The sequence below is a fragment of the Chiloscyllium plagiosum genome, unplaced genomic scaffold (assembly GCF_037043375.1).
Source record: "Chiloscyllium plagiosum isolate Xiang-an unplaced genomic scaffold, Cpla_swu_hap1 HiC_scaffold_5, whole genome shotgun sequence".
NCBI classification, from domain to species: domain Eukaryota; kingdom Metazoa; phylum Chordata; class Chondrichthyes; order Orectolobiformes; family Hemiscylliidae; genus Chiloscyllium; species Chiloscyllium plagiosum.
In genome coordinates this window covers 53,522,096-53,548,332 of record NW_028270143.1, presented here as the reverse complement: position 1 = coordinate 53,548,332, position 26,237 = coordinate 53,522,096, and the positions used below count along the sequence as shown (strand labels likewise).

At 37.4% G+C, this 26,237-nt stretch overlaps 2 protein-coding genes across 6 annotated transcripts in view; one reads left to right on the top strand and one right to left on the bottom strand.

Moving 5' to 3' along the window:
- The window catches only part of stx17 (syntaxin 17), a 118,770-nt gene extending 107,787 nt beyond the window's left edge, over window positions 1-10,983 (top strand). For all 4 annotated transcript variants that reach the window (XM_043690043.2, XM_087987171.1, XM_043690042.2 and 1 more), the window contains 5 exons: window positions 1,441-1,669; window positions 5,007-5,131; window positions 5,461-5,511; window positions 9,577-9,663; window positions 10,018-10,983. In XM_043690043.2, coding sequence (XP_043545978.1) covers window positions 1,441-1,669; window positions 5,007-5,131; window positions 5,461-5,511; window positions 9,577-9,663; window positions 10,018-10,263 — 738 coding nt within the window. In that variant the 3' untranslated portion in view covers window positions 10,264-10,983. The remainder of the gene's footprint in view (window positions 1-1,440; window positions 1,670-5,006; window positions 5,132-5,460; window positions 5,512-9,576; window positions 9,664-10,017) is intronic.
- The window catches only part of erp44 (endoplasmic reticulum protein 44), a 99,758-nt gene continuing 84,066 nt past the window's right edge, over window positions 10,546-26,237 (bottom strand). For both annotated transcript variants that reach the window (XM_043690040.2, XM_043690041.2), the window contains 6 exons: window positions 23,165-23,222; window positions 22,847-22,963; window positions 20,745-20,856; window positions 15,023-15,164; window positions 13,258-13,360; window positions 10,546-11,177 (listed from right to left, as the gene is read on the bottom strand). In XM_043690040.2, coding sequence (XP_043545975.1) covers window positions 11,076-11,177; window positions 13,258-13,360; window positions 15,023-15,164; window positions 20,745-20,856; window positions 22,847-22,963; window positions 23,165-23,222 — 634 coding nt within the window. In that variant the 3' untranslated portion in view covers window positions 10,546-11,075. The remainder of the gene's footprint in view (window positions 11,178-13,257; window positions 13,361-15,022; window positions 15,165-20,744; window positions 20,857-22,846; window positions 22,964-23,164; window positions 23,223-26,237) is intronic.

Here is a 26,237-nt window from a genome sequence, read left to right as displayed (position 1 = left end):
TCCCAGACTCCTTTCTTTTAATCCCTGGTTATGTTCTGTTTACTGTCAGATAGGCCCACAACTTGATGTATACAATTACAAAGAAGTGGAATTGGGACTGTACAACATTGACTTCAGTGCCCCTGAAATTACATGACAACAGGTTGGACATGGAAACCTACTATTGATTATCATCTTCTGCTTTTCCTCACAATGTCCTAGTGGTATTATTGCTAGACTGTTGATTCAGAGACACAGTTCATGTTTAAGGGATCTGGATTCAAATCCAGCCATGGCAAATGGCAGAATCTGAATTCAACAAAATCTGCAACCGAGTGACTTAATTTTTGATGGTTGGAAAAACCCATCTGGTTCACTGATGTCTAATGCCATTTACCTTACCTAGTATGGCCTACATGGGTCTTTCCAGACCCACAGCAATTTAGTTGATTGCTAACTGCTTCTGGGCAATTGGGGATGGACCATAAATGCTGGCCCAGCCAGCGATACCCACATCTAATGAATTTTTAAAAAAGTTGAAGACTACTTGGAAGCTGCACCAAGTAATGACGAGCACACGATAGATTCTGGGTGGGATAGAGTTCAATGTCTCTCAACAAAAAAGGTTTGTTAACATCACGAGTAACAGAGCGAGCAGAGTCCTGAATTACAATGGGTTAGACTGGGACTACAGCACAAGAAATTGACCTAATTGTTTGCTTCATTAACTCGTGCATTTATCCATGTTATTTTAAAAAATATTTGTTCATTGGATGTGGGCGTCACTGGCTGTGCTCATCCTTTATAGTCCAGAAGGTAGTAAAGAGTCGACCATATTGCTCTGAGTTTGGAGTCACATTGTAGGCCAGACCAGGTAAGGATGGCAAATATCTTTCCCTGAAGGGCATTAGCAAATCAGTTGGGATTTTACGACAATTGATGAGAAAGGTTATCTGGTCATAAAAATCTATCTGAGTTTTCAAGAATGGTAGTTATACATGCAGATTAATACAGTCTAAAACTTCTGTTCATAATTTTTGCTTGAGTAAATTGTTTGTAATAGATCCATTATTATTTTTGTTAACAAAACCAGCTAATTTGTATCTGATACTAAAATAAATAGATTTCAGTATTCTATATAACTGACAATATCACTGTCCATTTTAAATTCAAACTTTGTTATGAACAGTGGAGAAATTGGATTTGGAAAGAAGATTGGTTTGCCCCTCCAACCTTGATCATAACGATAGGTTCATGTGTGGCTTTTCTGAGTTTACAGTTAAAACAATTTGTTATGTAAACTAAAATAGGGTTACTTCGCTTTTGACAAGGGTATGTTTCTGAGAGTGCTGCAAGTGTATTCCTTACCTTTATAAGGACAACAATTCACTAAAATTGAAATAAGTATAATTGAAATACCTGTTATTCAAAGACATTTTTCCTCCTCACTTTATCCCACAGCAGCTACGAGCTAACATGAGAGAAATGGAAACACTATGCCTTCGGGTAAGAGATGAAGATTCACAAGCTTTAGAGAAAATAATGAACCCTGTACAGGTGCATGCAGCAGCAGCAGTGCTGGAGTTCCTGAAACTCCATTCAGAGATTCTAGAGGAGTCGAGTGGACGCTGGAACATGGATAATACACAAAGATCACACTCGTCACTAGTGAGGTCCCAGACTGTCGAAGGTAATACATTTGATTTAGTTATGCATAATAATAATAATAATGACTCTTTCATCTCTTTAACAGAGACCGATGGTTTGCTACTTATTTAAACAACAGTATGCTTTCAATGAGGATTATATTTGTAATGTAATTTTATTCCTATTATAATTCTGATGTATGAGTACTTTTACATGCATTTGGTATGTTTGCACTTTATTTTCCTTCTGATATAGGCTGTTATTAGAATAATAATAATCTTTTTGTATGTAATTTGTCATGTTGTTGCCTTTCCCCATATGGGTAGAAATGGAAGACTGTACAAGCCATATAAAGTCAGTATGGTGAGTGGATGAAGGGGAACTTGCAGTTGTCATTTTCCAGTGTATCTGCTAGTCTTGCCCTTTTAAGGTGGAAGCGGTCACATTATAGAAGGGGCTGTCTAAGGATCCTTGGTGAATTTCTGCAGTCCATTTTGTAAATCATATACAGTGCTGCTAATGAGTTGTCAGTGATGGAGGGAGTGAATGTTTGTGGATGTAGTGCCAATGAAGTGCGATGCCTTTTGACCTGGAAGATGTCAAAGTTCTTGGGAGATGTTGGAGCTGTACCCATCCAGTCAAGTGGGGAGTATTTGATCACACTCCTGACTTTAACCTGCTCTTGTAGTCGCAGTATTTATAAAACCAGTCCAGTTTCTGTTCGATGGTAACTCCCAGGATGTCAATAGTGGAGCTTTCAGCAATGATAATGCCATTGAATGTTAAAGGTAAATGGTTAGATTTTCTCTTAGTAAAGAGCAGCACAGTGCAGGAGTACGCTCTTTGGGCCACCAAGACTGCCGATTCACAATGCCTTTGTAAACAAAAAAACCTTTTGCCTCTTTGCGGTCTTGTCCCTCTATTCATTGCCTATTCAAGTATCTGTCAAGATGCCTTTTAAACATTGCTATTGTATCTGCCTTCATCACCACCTCTGGCACTTATCACTCTCTGTGTAAAAACTCGCCCCTCACATCTCCTTTAAAAGTACTTCCTGTTCCCTTAAATCTGTATTTGCTGGTAATTATCATGTTTACCCTGGGAAAAAGACTCCAAGGATTGATTCTCTCGGTGTCTCTGATAATTTCCTAAACTTCCATCAGGTTGCCCCTCATTCTGCAAATTTCAGCTGAAAACAAATCAAGTTTTACCAATCTGTTATCATATCTAATACCCTCCAAATCAGGTAACATCCAGGTAAACTGTTTCTGTACCCCCTCCAAAGCCTTTAGATCCTTCTGGTAATGTGGCAACCAGAACTATACACAATATTCCAAATGTGGCCTAATTAAAGTTCTGTACATGACTTGCTAATTTTTATATTGTGTGCCCCAACCGATGAAGGTAAGCATGTGATATGCCTTCTGACTACCTTATCCACTTGTGTTGCCACATTCAGGGAACTGTGGTCCTGCACACCCAGATCCTTCTGTATGGTGATCCTTCAAGGGGTTCTACCATTTACTTCCCTCCTGCATTAGACCTTACAAAATGCATCATCTCACGTCTATCCGGATTAAATTCCAACTGCAATTTCTCAATCCAAGTCTCCAGACTGTCTATATCCTGGTTTATCCTGTGGCAATCCCCCTCACTATCCGCAGCTCCCCAATCTTTGTGTGATCCACAGACGTATTAATCAGGCCACTTACTTTCTCCTCTAAATCATTTATTTATTTATATTATAAACAACAGTGGTCCCAGCAATGATCCCTGCGGACCACCACTGGTCACAGATCTCCAGTCAGAAAAACACCCTTCCTCTGTCTTCTGTGACTAACCCAGTTCTGTATCCATCTTACCCGTTCAAAGCAGGTCCCATGTGACTTTTGTATAAGCCTGCCATGAGACCATAAGACATAGGAGTGGAAGCAAGGCCATTTGGCCCATCGAGTCCACGCCACAATGATGGGGGAATCTTATCAAAGCCCTTGCTAAAGTCCATTTGGACATCTACCATTCTGCCCTCATCAATCATCTTTGTCACTCCCTCAAAAAAACTGTTTGTGAGAGACAATCTTCCCCATACAAAGGCTTGCTGCAGTCTTGTTTGAGATAGTTATTGCTTAGCTTTCGTGTGGCATGAATGTTGCTTGACACTGTGCAACCCTGAGCACACATCCCCACTTCTGACCTTACAATGGAGGGAAGGTCAATGATGAAGCACCTGAGGATGGTTGAGTCTAGGAACTCCTGCAGAGATGCCCTGGAGCTGTGATGACTGACCTCCAATAACCACAACCATCTTCTTTTGCGCTAGGTATCAGCAGAGATTTCCTCAATTCCCATTGACTGTTGTAATCATATTTGATCAAAAATGGCCTGATACCAAGAGCAGTCACTCTCTCATCACCTCTGGCATTCAGCTCTTTTGTCCCATTTTGAAACAAGGCTGTTAGGAACTGCGTGGCTTCAATGGAAGCCAAATGGAACATCATTGAGCAGGTTGTTACAGAATTGTTATGGCGCACAAAGACTGTTCAGCCCATCATATTTGCACTGATTCTGAGGATTTTGTCTTGTTATCAATCTCCTGCTAAGGGAGATAAGGGGAAAGAAAGAGTAGTGGGAAAGCCAAAACAAAGGAACCAATGGCATTCTATTGCCTCCTAATAAAATTAATCTCCTAAAAGAAAAACTTGTAAACATAAATCACAACCATTATTTCTGACATTTTATTGAAGAGATAGCTAATATTTAAAATAGAAGTTTTCTGTAGCACAGTAAAATGGTTATCCTATAGTAACAAGAAATATTTTCAGAATCAAATTGTAGGATTAAATATTTTAAAAATATTCCCAGGCAGCAATGAAAGCCTGGTTATAGTGATGGGCTATTTCTGTTCAAAGGAAACATTTTAACTGGGATTGTACCAACATATTCACCCACCCAGCGCCTCAAAAACCTTGGAGCAGAAAGAAGATATAAATTACTAAACATTTCTGATAATTTGAGGAACTCTTACCGTTTTATTGAAGTTAACAAGAATACAATGTGACTTTACGTTTCTAAATGAAGATTAGTTGTCACTTTGTTGACAGACCTGCCCTAACTAAATTATCATTCAGCCAAGAAATTATCTTTTTACACAGTGTATTTTTTAGGTTAAATTGCAGTTAAATTAAATTACATATGAAATAAATTACAGGATTCTGAACAAATAACATGACCCTATTCTGATGCGAAACTGTTCGGAACAGTGACATTTTTGTCCCTTTCCAGGAGTTAACTGCAAAATGAGTTGATGAAGCTAATTACATATCTAAGACTTTTAAGACTGCACAGTTGGACATTGCATTGAATAACTATTTTTGCTGTAGGAACAATTATGAGTTCCCCAGATTCTGGCTCACCATTGTCCCAACATCTGGTTCAGCTGAATGTGCCACTACCACAGATTCCACAAGATCAAGATGCTGCTGAATCTTGGGAGAAGTTGGAAGAAGTAAGACATAATCTTTCAAGACAATAATGTGAAATAATAATTAGTGATGATATATCTTTGCACCACAAATGCAAATTAGTTTTAATCTTGTTGTCATCCAGGTTTACGCTCTAATTTTTAAGTAATTCAAAATATATGTAGCATATTATATAGTGCATGTACTCTGATTAAGTAAATAATAAGGGTGTTTAATTTATGTTGTTCTGTTAAATTATGTAAACTAATAGTGAGGTTTACTGCAGGCACTTCTAGATGTTCATGTTTAATGATTTTGTTTCTGGGATATGTTTGAGTAGCTTGTAATGTTCATTTACATAATTATTTTTCAGGATTTAATTGATCTTAGCAACTTGGTAAATGAATTTTCTCAGTTACTTCATGTAAGTATTTATCTTCCAATTACCTATGTACTGAATGAAGGAAAATCTATTTCTTTAGTTCATGTCATATGTTTTGGATCTGCAAAATAATTTGTGGCTAAGTACAGCAAATTGAATTTCTGTGAACTAAAAAAGATATTCTAACACATAAGCAATATCATTGTTGACCATTTGGTTCTGGAAATGTTACACTTAACACCAGTTATAATAACTCTGGTATAAAATTAAACATGACTACACATCCGTAGAGTTAATAACAACAGGACCAGAGCCAGCCTTTGTGAGCTGTGCAATCATGACTGCTCCAGGCGTGTATCTGTAATTGCTACTCTCAAACAATTTTGTATTGTAATTTCCTCTCTTGCTTCTGTATTTTCTTCCACTATTTGCCGAATGGTAACTCTACCTTTTCTGCTTTTAATTCATGTATTACACCCCCTGCTCCTCCCTGCAAAAGGTGATTATTATCTTTACAATCGGTTCCATGTACTAATTCTATCAGCCTAGTTTGGAAACTCCAAAACTGATTTATTTTGGCTCATTTGTAATTCATCCACAATTTGTAAGGTTTGATAGTCAAAATGTTGCAGTTATTTGACTTTTCAAATTTAGAAAATAAGGACCTAGTAAATATGAAATACGCGATTGTTCTCCTTTGAATTGGAAATGGTAACATTAAATCCACAATAGTGCTGAGCTATGTCAGTTGTGACCATATCTCAAAAAATTCTTAATTGAAAGAGGAAATTTGTGTTATATGGATACAAATAGCAGTGGTCCATTACTGCAGAATGACAAAAAATAATGGGTTTTAATGTTATATAGTTGTGTGGAAAAGCAGACAATTATGCATTGCACAAGGCTACTGATACTGTTTTGACTAAATAAATTTTTAAATGGCCAACAGAATTAATGCAGCAACATTGTGGTTCTGGCGATTAACCAGCAAGAATCTCTTTTGTCTACTTCAAAAATACTGATAATAACATATATAAAAATAGGGACTAGATATTATAAATTTCCCACCATGAAGTTGGTTTTATAAATATTCTGGAATTTCCTTTCAAATGATTCCCCAAAACATGTCCCAAATGTCAGGATAAATTACTATCAATGTTCGTCCAAACAAATACAGTTGAACATTGCTGCTTTTTTCAAAGCCAACATCACTTGTGATGGAAGCAGAGGCATTTATTAAAGGAAGCTTAGTGACATATTACTGAATAACACGTTCAAGTAGTAATACAATTGTGCATGACAGCCCCCTCAAAAGGAGCAGGAGGTGGGACCAGTGTAAAAAATATATTTGATGACAAAGGGCATAATCTACTGCATCATCTCTTTAATGTCTTAGTACAGCAGTGCTGTGTCCAGTGCTGACATATAAGCCTGAATCTCAACAGCCTTTAGATTTGTACCAGAACCAAACAATATTACAAGTTATATTTTATAAATTTTAACCTTTAGAAGTGTGTATCCTGCAGTCCTTGAGAGATGTTGTCTATGCTTTGGACACTTCAACCAGGTTTTATTTGGCAGGAACCCAGGACACCAGTGAGTCTGCTCGCCATATTTCAATACACAAACCAGCCTCGTTTCCCAGGAGCAGCCTAGGCTTGTATGGATGTTTTGTGTTTGACCTTTCCTGAAAGACACTGCGCAAAGGATGCCCATTCTGGTTTCAGGCCTAGCTGTTTGGCTCTTGGCTGTCTGGTCACAGATAATACAGTAGTCAGCAAAAATATGTCACCCCAGGAAAGTGTTTCTCCTGTATTATCTGATTTCCCAAAACACGTCCCAAATGTCAGGATAAGTGACCAATCAATGCTCTTCCGAATAAATACATTTGAATATTGTGGCTTTTTTCAAAGTCCACATCACTTGCGATGAAAAGTATTAGTGACATATTACTGAACAACATATTCAAAAAGTAATACAATTGTGCATGACAGCCCCCTTGAAAGGAACAGGAGGCAGGCTCAATGTAAAAAATATATTTGATGACAAAGGGTATAATCTACTGTATCATCTCTTTAATAAAACAGCTCCCTCCCCCACTTCCTTACATTCAGGTATGATTTAAAGAGTAGAAGTAGCCTTTTAATACTAGTCCTAGTAATACTAATACTAGTCCTATTTCTTCAGTCAGGATTAAGAATTTTATATGATTAAGGCTGAACTTAAATCTCCGCTGAACTTAAATCTCTTTGCAGCCAGTCCTGTCTACCTTTCAGCATAAATCATAGCAGATAAAGGAAACCTTATTTTGTAAGAACTTAAAATACCTGCAGCCTTCCTTTCATTTCTAGGGATTACGTGGTCCATGGCAAATGTAGGTGGTAGTGCCTGTCCAGAGATATGTGTCAATTTCTGACCTGAATTCCAACTTTTCCTGTTAGCGTTCCTTTAGTTTTAGCTGTGGGAAGTATCCAGCCTTGCCTGAGATATGGTGACCCTCAGGTTAAACCACGTCCAGTTAGTTGTCCAAAGAACAGTCCTATGGTCCTCCGGGACTATGGTAACTTTACTTACTTTTAGTGTAATTAAGCAGGTTATGCAGCCAATCACAGGTATTCTCACCTATAGCAAACCATGAAGTAAAAACCATTGACTGCTGTTCAACTCAATTATTTTACTGTGAAACAAAAAAAAGATTGAAACATAATAAGACTTTTCAAGTAGAAGCTAAAAGATCAAGTCTTGAGTTGTTGTTCACCAATAATTAATGAATACACCTTTTATCCAAGAGATTTATTGCAAACTCAAAGTGGTAAAGCCCAGATCATCTAATCCTAGCTATCGCAGAGAAAGACAGTGGAGGAAAGGAAAGACAACGTATGTACCTTTTTATGGTGCATGGCTACCATGCTTAAACATCCACTCTTTGAATGTTAATGAACAGGTGATATGATTAAGTGGCAAATCAGTTGAGGTTACCCACATGTTAGACAAGGTTTAAAATTATTCAGCTCAGTATACAGAGTTTGATCCATTTGCAGGGAATTGCCCCTCAGACCTGCATGCCAGGACATCCACAGGGTCCTGACACAATCTTCAGTTGTGTGCCTGGTCACCAAAGATTCAGGAAATGGCTGGAAGATTTAGCTTTGAATGTTTCTGCCTGTAAGGACTATAGTAACTCACTCTCTAGAAGAAAAGTTTGATTCAATCACTGCATTTAACTACACAATGTCTGGATGCCAGAAGTTGTTTTGAGTTTTACATTGATTACAATCATTCTTGTGAAACTGCTGATTTCATGAATTAGAAAATACTGTCGAAACAGCACAATGAGAACACTAGATAAATTAATGTAGAAGTAATTTCTAATCATTTAGAAATTACTTCCCTTTTAAGAGATTAATTGAGCTACCAAAATTCCTCTCCCTCCTATCTATTTTGTTTCAAAAGATTAGAAAGGTGCTACAACCATGTAATGTATAAATTACAAGTAAAGAGATTGGATGTTCTGCTTTTTGAACCAGTCATTGTAATCTATCATTACACACAAGATATGTCACAATCTTAGGGAGTGATGATGAATTTGAAAGACTATACTATTCTAGAATCAGACTTTTTCAAAAATGTTTCTGAACAAATTTTCGTGTACTGTATTGAAAAGTTAAATTATTGAAATTTATTTTGTAAATGCTAGTTTTCTTCCTTCCAAAGTCATTCTGTAAATATAGCTGTGGCACAGCTGAGATAAGGAACTCTAAGTATGACCATTTGATAGAAGCAGATTAGATTGTAGCCATTAGGACATTAAAAAAATGTGAAGGCTTTTTGCGAATCAAGGAAGTGTAAACAATTGGTGCCCTCTAATGGGTTAAAATGGCATGATTGTGATCATTTAAGAACAGATTGAATGTTGATAAATTTTTAAACACTTGGCAAACCATCTAAACAGTCTAGCAGGAAAGGTGGTACTTTTAAGAAATTGTAGATTTATTGACTAGCAGATGAAAGATGTTGCAAACTCTGATTATAGGAATTATAATTGTGTGTATTGGTTGACTGCTGCTTCCCAGCTGGAAAGCTAGCACATAATTCCTTTACATCTAGACCCAACAGGAGAAGATTGACAGCATTGAAGACCATGTCAGTACTGCTGCTGAGAATGTTGAAGAGGGAACCAAGAATCTGGCCAAGGTAGGGATCTTTGCCTGCTGAGTAATCAATGGCACTCTACCTGCCAGCAATACTCTGAATTAACCCAACTGATTGATCTGGCCTCTCTAATGTTGAGGGAAACAGCAATTAAGAAAATAAGGGAGAAGTGACACACTGCATGTCAAAAATAAAATCAATCTGTATTGTGATGGTCCCATGCAGTGAAACCAACTAGCACTACTCTGTACATAGTAATCATCCAGAGAACAGCTGCAGTAAAGAAAGACTTTACACTGATGGATTGGTACCAGCTCTTAAGACAGCAAGAAATCACACAGTAACTTACAATCTAGTTTGTGTCTTTGTTAAACCTATTTTTCATTGATTTTTCAGGCCGCTAAATATAAACTTGCAATGCTGCCGGTGGCAGGTGCTCTCATTGGTGGTGTGATGGGAGGGCCTATTGGCCTCCTGGCAGGCTTCAAAATTGTGGGGGTCGCAGCTGCAGTCAGTGGAGGGATACTGGGCTTCACAGGTGGGAGATTGTTACTGAAGAAACGGCAGCAGACGATAGACCAGGAACTCTCACTTTCTTCCAGCTGCCCCGAGCTGACTCAAGCTGGAAAAAAATCTAGTTAAATTATGTAAACCTAGCTCTTAAGTCATTTTCCACGCTTTAGCTTAAAGAAAAACAAATTTTATATACAATTTGTAAACTGTAGGAATTTTCTCCACCAGAATCTTAATCTGATTATTCATTTTTAATGACAGATGATCAGTGTAAATACTGATAACAAATGTACAATCATTAAATGTTAATTTCTTGTATATTTTAAGTGCTTTATTAAAATATTTATCGTTTTAAAAACTATTTGGAATGTAAATTGTATGAACATAGCTTGAACAAAATCTATTCATCAATCGTGGTAGGCCACTTATTTTATTGTTGTTTCCTCAAAAGAAAGAGATCAACACATTCTCATGGAATGTGAAACATGAACACCTCAAGCCACTCCCACATAGCAAGGAACAAATGAACACCTTCCTCTTAAAGAAAAAAATGCATCGACAAGATGTGGAAATAATACCAAAAGATGAGGCTTGTTTCATGGGACAGTATGCAGCCAGCATACTCTTGCCAAATCCTAGTACAAGAGATTACCTTTTATTAGAAAAATTTAGGATCTGCAAATGATCAGTGTTTTCCAACAGTTATACATTTAACAGTTTTATTAAAATCCACTACACTGAATGACCACAGTACAACAACATATTCACAAGCCAGGGAAGCAAAGAAAAATAAAAAAAAAAACAATTTGTCAAACAATTTTTTTTGTTTTATCCAAAATAAAAACTGTACACACAGACTTATGAAAATATAGGCTTAGTATTTCTGCACCTCATCAGGCAAAGCTCTTTGATTTCTGGTCTTGTACAGTTCCTTCATAGATCTATAATTCATCTTTCTCTCTCTTGAGGATGGTGTACCTGTGTTCACTTGGAGCTAATTTCTGGAATGAACTTTCTGGGGGGCTGCTTGCGGCTTCACTCGGCTAGGATTAAAAACAAAGTATGAATTTGTGAATAGAAATAAAGTAGGAACTTCAACAGAAGTTTGACTTTTTTCCAAAAAGTGACTGACTGGATGGACAAGGGAGAATGGAATTTTAAGATACTCAATGGGAAACTCATTGATAGATTCCCTAGACAATGTGTATATTGTTAAACTTGGATAGAGGTTCGTACAGCACAGAAAGCCCTTCTGCCTTTTGGGTTTGCACTGACCTATTTGTACTAATCCCATTTTCCAGCAATTGGCACAAAGCTGGAATACTATGGCATTTAAAGTGCCAACACACATACTTTTTAACGATCTTGAGATCTCCTACCTCTATTAGCCTCTCAGACAAGGAAACCTATGTTTAAATTCACCAATGGCAGGAAAGTGTTTGACATAGATGGAGTATAAAGAATTTAAAGGAGGCAGGATAGATTAATGTAGCCAAGTATGAGAAGAGACCTTTTGGAGGTGAAGGGAAATGGAATGGAAACCCTTGAAGTCCAGATACAGTACAAATGCTCTTTTTCTTCATGTGTTTAAAGCTGCTTATGGTAAGTAGTATTTCCCTGATGAAAATGGTGCAAGTTTTTTTGAGGAAAAATGCAACCAGAAATTAAATGCTTTGAACATGTTATTGATAATGAAGTTCTTACTTTGGGGCCTGCAATAGTTTGCTTTGCTTAGTTATATTGGACTGAGGAGACTTACGTCGTTCTATGGTGAAGTGAATGAAAGCAGGGTTTCAATTTTGGTATATATTTTAATTTAATGCTATGAAGAAAATTGACACCAACTGTAAACAGTAATTAAATAAAGCCTTTGTGCTTAATTTGGAGGTAAAAAAATCTTAAGATTAAAAATGTGGAATTTACATTCTCAATTTCCCTTGTTCATTACATATGACTTTCCAAATAACAAATGTTAATCAAGTGGAAATTTCTAAATAAAGTTCAAATAATCAAATGTTGATTAGTAGAGTTTCCCAAGATGAGGACTCTATTTATGCAGTCTCTTTTGATTTCCACAGCCACAGTAAATTGGAAGTTATGACAGTTTTAAAACTTAGATTTTACTGTTACTTATATAGGTTTTTAATGAAATATAGCATTCCTTTTCCTTGAGGTTCATGGAAATGGTTAAAACTATATCCAAGTATTTCTCAATATTATCAGTTTATATCTCTGCCTTGCAGGTGCAGACAAGATTATTGTACTTTTTACCAATATAGGAGATATTAATGCATCAGCTGTCCAAACTCAAAACACTTAGTGACATTCCATATGGGAAACTCTTAAAACATAAGGTGTGAGGAGATGCTTTATGAAAAGGAAATCTTTAAATGTCAATTCATGGCATGATTAATTGTTACATTTATATAGTATTTACAAATATTAAATAATATATAGTATTTTCAGCACAGAAGCCATTTGCCCCAAGACATTCTTGACTATTTAATCTGTTTGATTTCCTGGTAATCAACTTTGAATATAATCAGTAACACACCATGATTTGATATTATTAGTTTAATTGCTCATTACAGACACCATGTATTGCTCAGCATTAGTTATACTGACCCTTAAAAATAAAATTAAATGGGAAATCGAAGCTGAATGAAACTATCCAAGAAATCAGTGCAGATTATAAAATTGTGCACGTGGATTTTTAAATTTAAATGTCAACAATAGATTTAATACATAGCCAGACTTGATTTTCAGTCTGGATTTATGGCATCCTACCGCTCAACACAGGACTGAGATTCCACATTGTGATTATTTCCATTCATTATGCATTAAACCAAATTACAAATACCATGAGACTAAAACTGCAATTAATTAAAATGTTTAGGATTCCTGCTTAAAATTTAACATACAGTATAGGCTGTACTGTACAGACCAGATATCATGAAATGAGTCATGGTTAGAGGAATTAGAACTAAGACATTTGGAAACTGATTATGCTTGAGATTAAATATTTATAACACTTCATGACAACTATTACTTTCAATTTCTATCACTGCAAGGGAATCTTTTACTTTATCTTAATAATCAAAATTCACAACACACGTATCTTACCTGGCCAGGAGCATCATCAGTGGGATCTGGGCCATGGTGGAACTCCCTATGTAATTTGCCAGAGTGTAGATCTAATACAAATTGTTTCAGTGCACCTGGAGTACTGAAATTAAAATAAAACCGTCAACTAGCTGGGCAAAGTAGACAGAGCATGAAACAGGAAATAAAAACAAGCCACTTAAAAAGTCAATCCCAATTGATTCATTTTTGAGTTAGTCAGGGGCTATTTAATTGAAAAGAGGCAGAAGACGAAGTGCCAGTTTATACTCTGTTGGATTCTGGGATTCTTCTATCCCCTTAGGGCATTACAGCAATGACAGCCTATTGCTGCCCCTCAATAACTCCCACAGTGCATAGCCCTGCAACAGCTTTTCTGTATAGCAGCCAAAAAGCAGCCAACAGCAGGTGTCAAACAAAGAGTTTACAAATACAAGCAACAGTCAGGTAGTTGGTATTGATAGACAGCTTTCAAAAGGACCTATAGAGCAAAGTAATTGCATATATAGCAGACAAGAATGCTGAGGAAAGATCAATTTAAATTTCATCTTAGATCATCTGTTGTCACCTACTGCAAAGTGCTAAAATGCAGCAATCAATTTTATCTATAAAATGTCAAATTTGCTGCAATCATGGGAACTGCTGTTAGTTGGTCTCAAGAGCTCTGAAGAATATATTGCATCTTATAGACTGGATCCCCGAGAAAGCTACAGATAACTTATAAACAAGTTAAACATCAAATCAAATTGCAAAGTGTTTTTTTTAAATTAAATATCTTGGTGCAGTTATTTCTTTAAAGTATAAGCTTAACAGCATCTATGGTTATACAAAGAAATTGTTCTGCCAATGCATACCAAAAAAATTTTTTACATTTGTTTGTTCTGATTCATGATTCTGAAAAGCATCTGTTAATGGTACAGATATGTGGTCATGTGTCAAAACATCCCATGTGCTAACAATTTGGGAAGTTAATTTCATGAAGGTAATAGCTACGTGCAGATGGATCTCCAGGTATGCGCAAGTTTTATACAAATCACCAAGACAAAGGTCAAAGGACAATGAACAAATCCCCTTTCCATTAGAAGTCAGTGTACGGAGATTTGGATTAAGAAACTTCCCTAATCCAATCATTTGAATGACCTGGAATCATGTAATAACATGTGTGCTCTACCTGGAAACCACCTCCTTTGTACCTCAAACATTTTTTTCACTTTATTGAAGGGAGCACTAGAATATAATTTTGATAGACATTGCTAAAAGTTTAGACAGAAGACATTTGTTATCAATTGTTCCAATGCATAATCAATAGAGGAGGTATAAATTCTAATTAAGACTATCAATGCAATACATCAGTTTAAAAAAAACTGAATCAAACATTGGCTTGCACCCACAAGCTTTATTTCAAACAATATATTTTGCATGTGGGGAAATTTCACTTTACAGTTTTAAATACAAGTGGATGCTGACAGTGTCTTGTTTCCCCACACCAGTGAAACTCAAGTCTGTAGATATATTTCTTATGTCAAAATATTGTTCACTTTTTTAAGTTTAAAAAATGACAAGGTATTTTAGTGGAAACAGGAAACTTGATAAATTTTGCGCAGTCCACTTACCTAATATAAAAAGGTGGGTTGTGGTCATTAACAAGATTTGGGCAATTAATTTAGGCTAAAACACTAGTTTCTGTGGAGACTAGAGCACAAATGATTTAGTATCTTTAATAGTTTGTATTTAGAGAATATTAAATAAATAAGAAAACTATACTTACTCCAAGTCTTTAAAGTTTGGGAAGAGATACATATGCCGAAAGCTGTCAATAGCAATAACTGGGCAATCTGCTGGTGTCTTGTGTATATGCAGAAGAGGATGACGGAACTTGTCACAGTCAGCGTGCAGGAAGTTTATAGTACCTACATAATTTATTCATGTGTTAACACTGTCACATAAATACCAAGAGTTCTTTGACCTGAATGCAGTATAACAACAGACTGACATTGCTTATATGTAAAAATGAGAAAGGACATTACTTCTTTCTTCTTCAATCCCTCCCAAATGGGAATTTTCAAACATTTAGAGATTTTGTATTAATATGTCACAGCTTTCAAATCAATAAATGTTTTTTTAGGAAACACATATTTAAATAGAGACACACTTATAGTAATTATACCTATTTATGTTTATATAAACCTCCTTACACAAGTTTACATTTATACACCACTAAATTACACATTCCATTTTCATAAAATGTTTGCAAAGTGTCTTGTTCTATTTGTTGTATATGCCCACTTGTTACTGATCCTTCAACCATATATGTATTTACTGCTTCTTTATCCCTGCAAAAATACTTCTAGCATGTCTTCCAATAATCTCTCATCAAATAATGGGGGCTGTTTTCCTTGTAGCATCAGAGGCCATGGGGTGACCTTATAGAGGTTTATAAAATCAGAGGGATATTCATAGGGTAAATAGTCAGGACTTTTCCTTAGGGTGGGGGAAATCTAGAACTAGAGGGTATAGGTTTAGGGGAAAAATTTGAAAGGGGCCTAAGGGGTGACTTTTTCATGCATCAAATAACCTACAATATTAATTACTAAGAAAACAATTTCTAGTTTTCCTATAAAAAATTAATAAACACTGGAGAGAAATCAGAGGTAACGCTTTGGGCCAAGTGACCCTTTGTCAGAGCTTCCTGAGTTTCTCCAGCAATTTCAGGTTTTGTTTCGGATTTCCAGCATCCGCAGTTCTTTTGGTTTTTTGTTTAATATTTAAAACCAAACTCCTTTCGATATTATAGTTAACTTTTGCATTCAAGATTTTTGAAGGGTCATGCTGCTAAGACTGAACATTATCATGATAATCAATTTTATCATAACATAATTTTCAAATGAACTACAATATTAAAGTAACATTAAACTATAGCAGGATGAATCACAATAACATAAGGAAAAAGATGCTGAGTGTTTCGTCAAAAAAACAAGATGGTGGCAGTTAACTCCGTGAGGAAGTGTGTTTCATCTTGAAACATGTTTATGTAGTCAATGTGGCTTTGTGCAACTATATGAATTAAAGTCATAATTGAATCAAAAGTTATAAAAGAGACAACACAATTAGCTGTGACTTGGCTAACATTGCACCACACCTACCAAGCAGATCTGTATTGCTGCAGTCACAGAGGCTAGCTGGTCTTCACTATTTATGACAAGTATTAACTTCACTGTTCATAACTAACGCAAAGTTTAACAAAATATTAAATCTTCCAGATATACATACTATACATAAAACAATCTTGTAATTGCATTGCTGAAGGTCAATGCGAGCATATATAATAGATAAAATTAACAATATAAAATAGTGTGTAATAATGAACTGTATTAAAATATTTTTAATGAATATGGTGTTACAGACTTGACATTTTTCAAGTGTTGTTTCTAAACCCCAGGTACCAAGTACATTGGACAAAAATCTCTCAAAGCCACCAATTTGTGAAGATAGCTTTAATGCTTAAAAATCTGGATAATGTTGACAGCTGGAACATAAAATGACAGTGACTCTATTTTCAAGAGTAGACTTGCATTTGTTGAATAAATGAGTCTGTGTTTCCAAAGCCAATATTTTGAATTTTTTTGACACTTCCCATATGAAAGATTGGACAGGAGTGTGGAGAAATGGAAAAGTCAAGCATTTGTGTTTATTAATTATATGTCACAACACAGCAAAGCCATTTTCCAATAACTTGTATTAATACTGCCTGACAGAGAAAAGTAACCATGATTCACAGATGCAATCAAACAAGAATGGTCATTGCCCATAATCAGACTTATTAGGAGGGTGACCAAAAGCTTCATAAGTGGGTCACAATGAAGATCTTAAGAAGAAATAGATGTCAGGCTTTTAAGAGAAGGAATTCTAGATTGAAGAACATAGAAAGCTCAAGATTGAAGATCGCCCAAAAAGCAGGATCCAGAATTGGGAGGTGACAGGAATTCAGAGATAAGATTGGTAAAAGCCAAGGCAACATTTAAATGCAAGGACATGGATTTGTTTGTAGTACCTTTAAATTGTTTTGCACAATTACAGAACAAAGCCTGTGCGGTATCGTCCAGACCATTTGTGGTCTCGTGCTGCTTAGCAGGCACATTGGTGGCAGGTGAAGAGGATTACTATACAGGGTTGGATGTTCTAAAGTTAGTGGAGAGTAGGTGGGAGGCTGGTCAAGACAGCATTGAAACAATTAAACGGCGATGCAGGAATGAACAAATATTTCAACTGTATATTGGTTAAAGCAGAGGCAAAGTAGCTGTTTTCTGTGATTTGTTGTGCTGGCTTGGAAATTCAACTCAAGTTGAATTGGATCCTGAGATTCAGAACTTCAGTTCAGCACAAGACAATCCCTAGGACGGGGACAGAAACAGTGACAGGTCACTGGACCTTTAAATGAGGACCAAAGACAATAGTCTCAGACTTCACATTAGAGGAAAATTTGATTAAAGATTGGACATCATAAGCAATTGGACTTCGCTGGAAGAGTTGAGAAGTAGTGGAGAGATATAGATTGATTTTATGACTGTACATATAGAAGGAGGCCTGAAATAACTGATTCATACTGCTGAAGGACAATATACAAAATGAAAGAGGGAGCCAAGCAGAACATTTTAGGGGAAATCAGATAGTATAAGGAAAGTAGTAATTGCTAGAAATGTTGTGGCTCTGATTGAACAAGCCCTCCTTCAATGCCTCCTCTTCACTGTCCAGCTGGGTAGAAGAGCATGGCCTGTTTCCATTCCTAACTTTCTGGTCATAGCTACACTTGCAATGTCTTCTTATCCAGCTCCTACACTGGCCATCAGCCGAAAACACATCAGTCTCCACATACACAAGTATGATCTAACCACCACCTCTCCCATCTGTCCATTGCCTCTGTTATCACACCACTTGTCTAACAGCAGTTCTGATTGAACAGCAATTTCCTCCAACTAAACACTGGGAAAGCCAAAACCACAAATTCCACTTCCTAGTCACAGACATCAGCCTTCTCCTAGGCTATTGTCTGAGACCATTTATAAACTTGGTGTTTTATCTGATCATGATAAATCTGAACATTTGCAGTCCTGAATAATATCCACCTCTGTCTAAGCCTTAATTAATTTACTGCTAAAACCCTCATCCATGCTTTAGTAACTATTACAATGAACCCCTGAACAGTCTCCCCAAGTTTTGCATGTTCTACAATTTTGACGTTATCCAAAACTCTGCTGCTGGTGCCTGAACTCTAAGTACAATTCACCTGTCAATCATTGTGCTGTCTAACCTACATTCCTCCTTGGTCCTTGTTTTTAAAGTTAGCACCCTTATGCTCAAATCTCTTGTCGTCTATCTCCGTAACCGCCTCCAATCCTTGGTCCTCTCTATTCCAATTCTGGCCTTGTGCATATTACTAATGGTCTTGACAACTGGCACTCAAAAGGCACAACTGCTAAATTCCCAAGCTCTGAAATTCATTTCCAAAATCTTTTTATTACTCCTTTCTCCTTTAAGATGTTCCTTAAAACCTAGTCTGAAGTATGATTTGGAGATGCTGGTGTTGGACTGGGGTGTACAAAGTTAAAAATTACACAACACCAGGTTATAGTCCAACAGGTTTAATTGGAAGCACACTAGCTTTCAGAGCGTCGCTCCTTCATCAGGTGGTAGTGGAGGGCTCAAACCTAACACAGAATGTATAGCAAAAATTTACAGTGTGATGTAACTGAAATTATACATTGAAAAATTGATTGTCTGTTAAGCCTTTCATCAGTTAGAATACCATGACAGTTTCACTTCTTTCATGTGTAAATCACAAAACCTTTTTATTAAAAAGTTGCATTCTCAGGTTAGCTGTTAACAATGGTGATGGCTGTAGTCGTCTTTGGTCAGCTGTCCCAAAATTTTTATATGACTCAACATCAAATCATATTTGATTAACTTTACTATGAAGTGTCTCATGATATTACTGCAACAGCAAAATCAAGTGAGGGCAATTTTATTCAGTTTAACAATGGAGGAAAGATAGTGGAGACTACTAGTTTAGTTCATAACAATGGCTGCAGAGAAGTTAAGGAAGGATAATGCACCATGGTCACCACTTAAGGTTGTCTTAATGCTGTGACAGGATGAAAGCTGGACCAGCAAGTTTCAAACGTAATGTTACATGAAAGATGGGCTTGGATTTGGGAAGCAACACTTTTGAGCATCTGAGTGCAAAGAGAAATTAGAGGTAAAGCTTCAGCCTGCAAAGACAGAAGGGTGAGCGCAGCAACTTGAAGAGCAAGGTGTTGTTGATGAGATTGAGAGATAAGGAGAAAGCTGGGTAATGTGCAATTCAACAGGAGTTAAGGTTAAAACAGCAACAAGTGGGTCTCTACAAAATATAATTGGAAATGATATGAGGGGGCAAGAGAAAAGTGTGCATTTATTGCTAATGGAAAAGATGGCAGCTTATGGACATGTAGAAGCAGTGACAAATTACATCAGCTCCTCACACTTGATAAGCATAGAAATAGTGAAGAGTTTACAGTTGATAGTGAAAAGAAACCCTGGGTTTTCTTCACACTCCAGGATGAAGAAACCTGACTACGTATGGTGGAACCTTACTATGTGCAAACCTGCTGTACTTTTTCCATACATTACAACATTGCAACGATGTCCTTTTGGAAGTACTGTCAAAGTGAATTTTGAGAAGATTTGTAGCTCTGGTTGAGGTTTTGGATGTAGGTTTGCTCGCTGAGCTGGAAGGTTCATTTCCAGATGTTTCGTTACCCTACTGAGTAACATCTTCAGTGGGCCTCAGACGAAACAATGCAGAAAATTCCTGCTTTCTATTTATATGTTTGGGTTTCTTTGGGTTGGTGAGGTCATTTCCTGTGGCAGTTATTTCCTGTTGTGAAGTCACTTCCTGTTCCTTTTCTCAGGGGATGGTAGATGGGGTCTAACTTGATGTGTTTGTTGATAGAGTTCCGGTTGTAATGCCATGCTTCTAGGAATTCTCGTGCATGTCTTTGTTTGGCTTGTCCTAGGATTGATGTGTTGTCCCAATCAAAGTGGTGTCCTTCCTCATCTGTATGTGAGGACACTCGTGAGAGAGGGTCATGTCGTTTTGTGGCTAGTTGGTGTTCATGTATCCTGGTGGCTAGTTTTCTGCCTGTTTGTCCAATGTAGTGTTTGTTACAGTCCTTGCATGGTTTTCTTTTACAAAATACCAAAGAAACCCAAACATATAAATAGAAAGCAGGAATTTTCTGCATTGTTTCGTCTGAGGCCCACTGAAGATGTTACCCAGTAGGGTAATGAAACGTCTGGAAATGAACCTTCCAGCTCAGCGAGCAAACCTACATCCAAAGTATTGTCAATGTGCTTTGAGATACCCAAGAACATGAAAATGCTATTTAAAAATACACTTTATGGATTAAATGGCTTACTATTATATATTAAGACAACTGATTAAAAACAAATACCTTTTTCACTGATCAACTGTCGTGCAGTTTCATGCTGAAATTTTTCTAAGCTTGCAGTGTCTTCTTTCAAGTGGAATAGTATAAGAAATGGCAGGCCCTCTTCAGTTAACTCCTGAAAAGTATAATTGCATCAAAAGTTTTAAATAACCTATTTTGCAATGACCAGTTTTCAACATGATTTAGGGAAGTTATTTTGTTTCTGACTGTTAAGTCTTTACAGTGTAAATCCAATGTGATAATGGACACTGGGCCACAGCCCCTTCATTTGGTACTAGAGCTGTCCTAATTTTAGAATCATTGTTACCATGTATAATAAATTATTCAAAATTTTTATCATAGTAAGGAGGTTGCTTGTAATATCAATTTTTAAAATTTACTTTTTAAAATTTAAGATTATTCTTATGCTTTTTCATGCTGCTTTTCTTTACATTCTCTGAATAGTTACTTCTCCAGTACTTAGCTCAGTAATCCAAGTGTGGCCTGACCATTGCAAAACTTCTAAATCTTCACTGTTCTGTCTATACATTCTATCACTGTTTGGAAAAATAAATCTTGCCATGTTGCCTAGTCAACCGAGCCAATTACTATACCCAAGTCAATTTTGAATTCTTCCTTTGTTAATCTAACATATGAATAAGCTGCGTGTTTAACAATTTACAATACTTTACTCTGGTGTTACCATTCATTTCACATTTTTCTTCCCAATTCTATAGCTGATTTAATTCATTCTGAAAATTCAGTGCTATCTTTTCTATCTCTACTATTCTTCTTCCTTCAGAGATGTGCACACCAGCAAAAATGCTTTTGACCTTTTATTACCAAATCACTTATTTAGATCAGAAACTGGTTGTGAATGTAGTCTACTCAGCAGCCTTTCCTGAAAAATGAGTTACATATTACTGTTCCTTGTGGAAAATAAAAATTATTCGACCTGCAGAGGGAGTTATTTACAGGTTTACCTAGTCTGCTCTGGTGCAATTACTGGGGTAAAATGTTTAACTATTTGAAGGCTTGCATATGGCCTTTTAGGATGCATTTCAGCCATAGATCTTAAGAAACAGGCTAACTGACCAACAGGTATGATAGGAACAGTAGTAAACACTTCAATAACTTCACTACATATCTTTGCAAGATTTGCATTATACTTGCACAGAAGTATGACTGAACCAAGATCATCTGGAACCAGTGGGCTACCACCCAAAGAAAAATATATAACTTCAGTTATTCAGACATCCAAGCTCTCTTCAAAGGCATGGATGGAAGAAACTCTTCACTTCAGTCCACATCAGCTGATTCAGGCACAAACAAAGCGGCACGGTGGCACAGTGGTTAGCACTGCTGCCTCACAGCGCCAGAGACCCGGGTTCAATTCCCGCCTCAGGGGACTGTGTGTGGAGTTTGCACGTTCTCCCCGTGTCTGCGTGGGTTTCCTCCGGGTGCTCCGGTTTCCTCCCACAGTCCAAAGATGTGCAGGTCAGGTGAATTGGACATGCTAAATTGCCCATAGTGTTAGGTAAGGGGTAAATGTAGGGGTATGGGTGGGTTACGCTTTGGCGGGTCGGTGTGGACTTGTTGGGCCGAAGGGCCTGTTTCCACACTGTAATCTAATCTAATCTAAAAAAAGCTGAAGCCAACTTTTTTTTCTTCTGAGGCTGACCTGAAAGAGTTTCTTGCACAACAAAATATTGGCCCTTTCATTTGTATAGGTTTTGTTTTGATCAAAAAAAAACACTGAATAATAGAAGATAGAAATAATTTTAATATGAAAATGGGACTGTAAAAGGAACAGGATGAAAATACAAGTCAACACAGGCTAGACTCCTATGATGTTGCAGCACATATGTGAACATTATTCACTTAAACCTCTGTTCAATTAGGTGAACAAGCTAAGTCAGAAGATCAAGATTGTTTCTTTTTCAATTTTCAATCAGCTGTCCGACGAAGTGACAATATTTTTTAGTGTTATAAGTGGATGTTTTGCCCTCACTGCAATATTGAAGGGGAAAGATTCAGAATTGCTGATTGCTATAAGTTCAGCAATTTTCACAGTATTAGTATAGACCTTTTTATTTGCAATGAATATGGATTAAATTAATGCTTACCTCACCATTTTCAAAAGTAATTTCTCTAACCAGTGGAACGCACTTATCTTGGGTCCAGGCAAATGTGAGGTCAAAGTTTGTTAATGAACCCAAATACACCATGTCAGGACTATTTTCCTAAGGAATAGAGTAAAGTATACACACGTAAAGTCAGAACCAAATAAAATGTTGAACCATTCAATAGTTTCACAATATTATCAGAGTAAATGCTACTGAATAACTGCTCAACTATTAAGAAAAACTAGTTACAAATTTTAAATAGCAAACAGCAGGCAAAGTGATTTGAGCAATTACTGTCAAGAGGGTCTTTGAACCTACCCCAAGTGGTTTGTAAATTACGTTGTCACCACTATATCTCTCTGGTTTAGCAACACTCCTAAAAAAGGGAAATAGAACAATCAGGATAGACATCACTCACATTAGTTTCACTGTTGCAAAATTATTCAGTACCCACTCTGTATTCTAAACCAGAATTATCCATTGCAAAGCCAGTATGTAATCCATCTCTCCTTCATCACAAGTAGTCATAGAATGTCATGATTTAGTGGAACAAAAGTACTGGCAAATGAATGGGTTCATATTGCAGTTCGCAAATGAAATTGACATCTTCTGCTGTCTTCAACTCATTTTGATGTATTTGCCGAGATGTAATGCAAATGCAAACCGAATATACTCATAGGCAAGTACTGAATATAACTTGAAATAGACTATTGCTCAAAAAGTCACATTTAGTTAATTGAATTCTATATGGTTTTGATTCTGCATATATCAGAGAATTATAAACTAATGTCAACATGGTCCCTTGGCTTTGAGAAACACTAAAAAGAGAGATCCAAGTAACCCCAGCATTTAATGCAACTGGCTCAGAAGTATGAATTACTTTACTCCAATGACACTTCTCCTTTTCACAAATTCATATTTTACTGTATGGAAAGAGGCTTTTCATCCCACTGCCCATATGAGTTATGCACTTCCTTCCATTCCCCTCCCCTTGCCCTTTTAATTCTTTTCTTCTCCAAGCATTATCTACCTTGCTTTAAAAAGTAATTATAAACTCTATTCCCATGAGCTTCTGGTAGATAATTTCACATGACAACACTCTATGAAAAGAATGAAGCAGTTAGGAGACATGTTTTCATTCAAAGTAAAATTTATGGCCCCTCGCTCTCAATTCACCCAACAGAAACTATATTTTCCTGATTCATCTCAGCACTTTTTGTTAATTTGTTTCACCTCTATCAATTCCCTTACTATTCAGGTTTGGAATAGACCATATTTTCCAAGAAAAATCAATCTTTCACATTGCCATTTTGCCCTTTTTTGCAAAAGAGGAAAGCTCAATCCTTCTCCCAGGCGATTTTCATCAGGACTCCTTCAGAAATGTGGAGCCATACTGCCACCCTGACAGTTCTTTCCAACAGCAGAACAGTTGTGTGGTGGGGAAGGAGGAGAAAGCAAACTACAGCCCCTTTACAAAGCAAAGCAGTTGCAGCTCTATTTTGAAATTTAAAGGTACACAATCATGCAATCATTTTGACTGGTCCTAAGGGGTGAGTGGGGGAATATTATGTCAGAGTGTGGGGGTCTAAATATCATGCGGAGGTGTACTTAGGGATGTGAAAGGCAAGTACAGAGGAACCTCGATTATCCGAATATCAATTATCTGAAATTCAGATTATCCGAAGATGATCTCAAGATCCCGATAGAAACATTACATCAAAGAGGTGTTTCAACACTGATTGCGTCTTTCGTTTACAATGATTAAAAGTGAACTCGGCTTACTGAAATGCTGTCGAGAACAGTCCTGGATATCGATGAGAGCCCAGGAACCGTCTCCAAATGACTGACTGACCACCCGCCTTCTTCCTCTCTTTCTCTCCCCACACTTTCCTTGGAGTTCTACACAGGGGGTGTATCCTAAACCCCCCTTCCCCAGATAATCTCTCCACCATTGTGGAACTTGTCAAAAAGTTGCAGTAAAAGGTTGTGCATGCAGCTGTGCACGCACACTATTTTGAGACTAACCTCTCAAAGGCAGTAGCAGTCTTACTGGTGGTGTCCAGTCCGACTGCCCCGGAAACAGGGTCAGGACTGGGGGTGGGGACGGAATGGGGCAAATGGGGGAGTGGGGGCTCACGTACAGTGCTGCTGCTGCCTAGATCTCATGAATGGGGAGCAGACTTAGCAAGTGCTCGCTGTGCCAAGCCCATTGAACTGGGTGGTGGGTAATGCAGGAGGATTCAGCAATACTGCAGGTCCCTTACACACAAGTGTGTGTCTGCTCAGAAACAAAACACTGATAAAAAGAAGGAGCAAGGCAGGCAAAGTGAGGAAAAAGGAAACTTCAGAAAACTGAGTCCCAAAGGAAAGCCATTAAATCAATTAACCGGATAAATCAATTATTCGAACAAAATAGTGCCTGCCCATCTCATTCGGATAATCGAGGTTCCTCTATATAGGGCCAGTTGAATAGTTACTCAAGAGTTAGACTGTATTTAACAGACACACTTCTTCAGAGTAACGATTTACTTAATTTGAATGAATGATTTAGTGTCTTGCATATTTTACAGAAACACACAAAGTGAAAAGTTTTCATTCAAGATATAATCTGACACCATTTTGATAGTTTAAGAATAACAGAAAATGAAAGATGCAGCTTAAAGAGAACTCCATTTCCATATGAGTTCTGAGCCAACTTAGAAACACCGCCCCCTCGCCAGACTCAACCAACATCAAAGTTGTCGATCCTCAGGGGCCATCTTTCACCACTGTGATGATTTACCTTTGCCAGCGTGTACACTAACATCAAAAGAGTAGCAACGCAGTCAATGTTGCTGTTGTGCCCTCCTGCCACCGCCAGACTCAGCCAACAATGAAGGTGCTGATCTTCAGGTGCCTTTTTTTGCCACTGGGCCTACCTTGCTGATGTTGCTTCAGGGCTCACTCTTAGTGTTGGGGTTTGCTCCCCCGTCCCAACCAAAACAGAATCAGAATCCTCCGAATTAGATGAGATTAGATTCCCTACAGCATAGAAACAAGCCCTTCAGCCCAACAAGTCCACACTGACCCTCCGAAGAGTGATCCATCCAGACCCATTTCCCACTGAATAATGCACCTATCACTACAGGCAATTTAGAATGGTCTATTCACCTGACCTGCACATCTTGGACCGTGGGAGGAAACCCACGCAGACACTGGGAGAATGTGCAAACTCCACACAGATGGTCGTCCAAGGCTAGAATTGAACTTGGATCCCTGGTGCTGTGAGGCAGCAGTGCTAACCACTGAGCCACCGTGCCATCCCAAATCCAAAGCAGCAAAGGGATGGGCTGCCAAATCGATTGGATCACTGACAGCGGTGGGATTCGAACCCACACCTCAGCTGAGACTG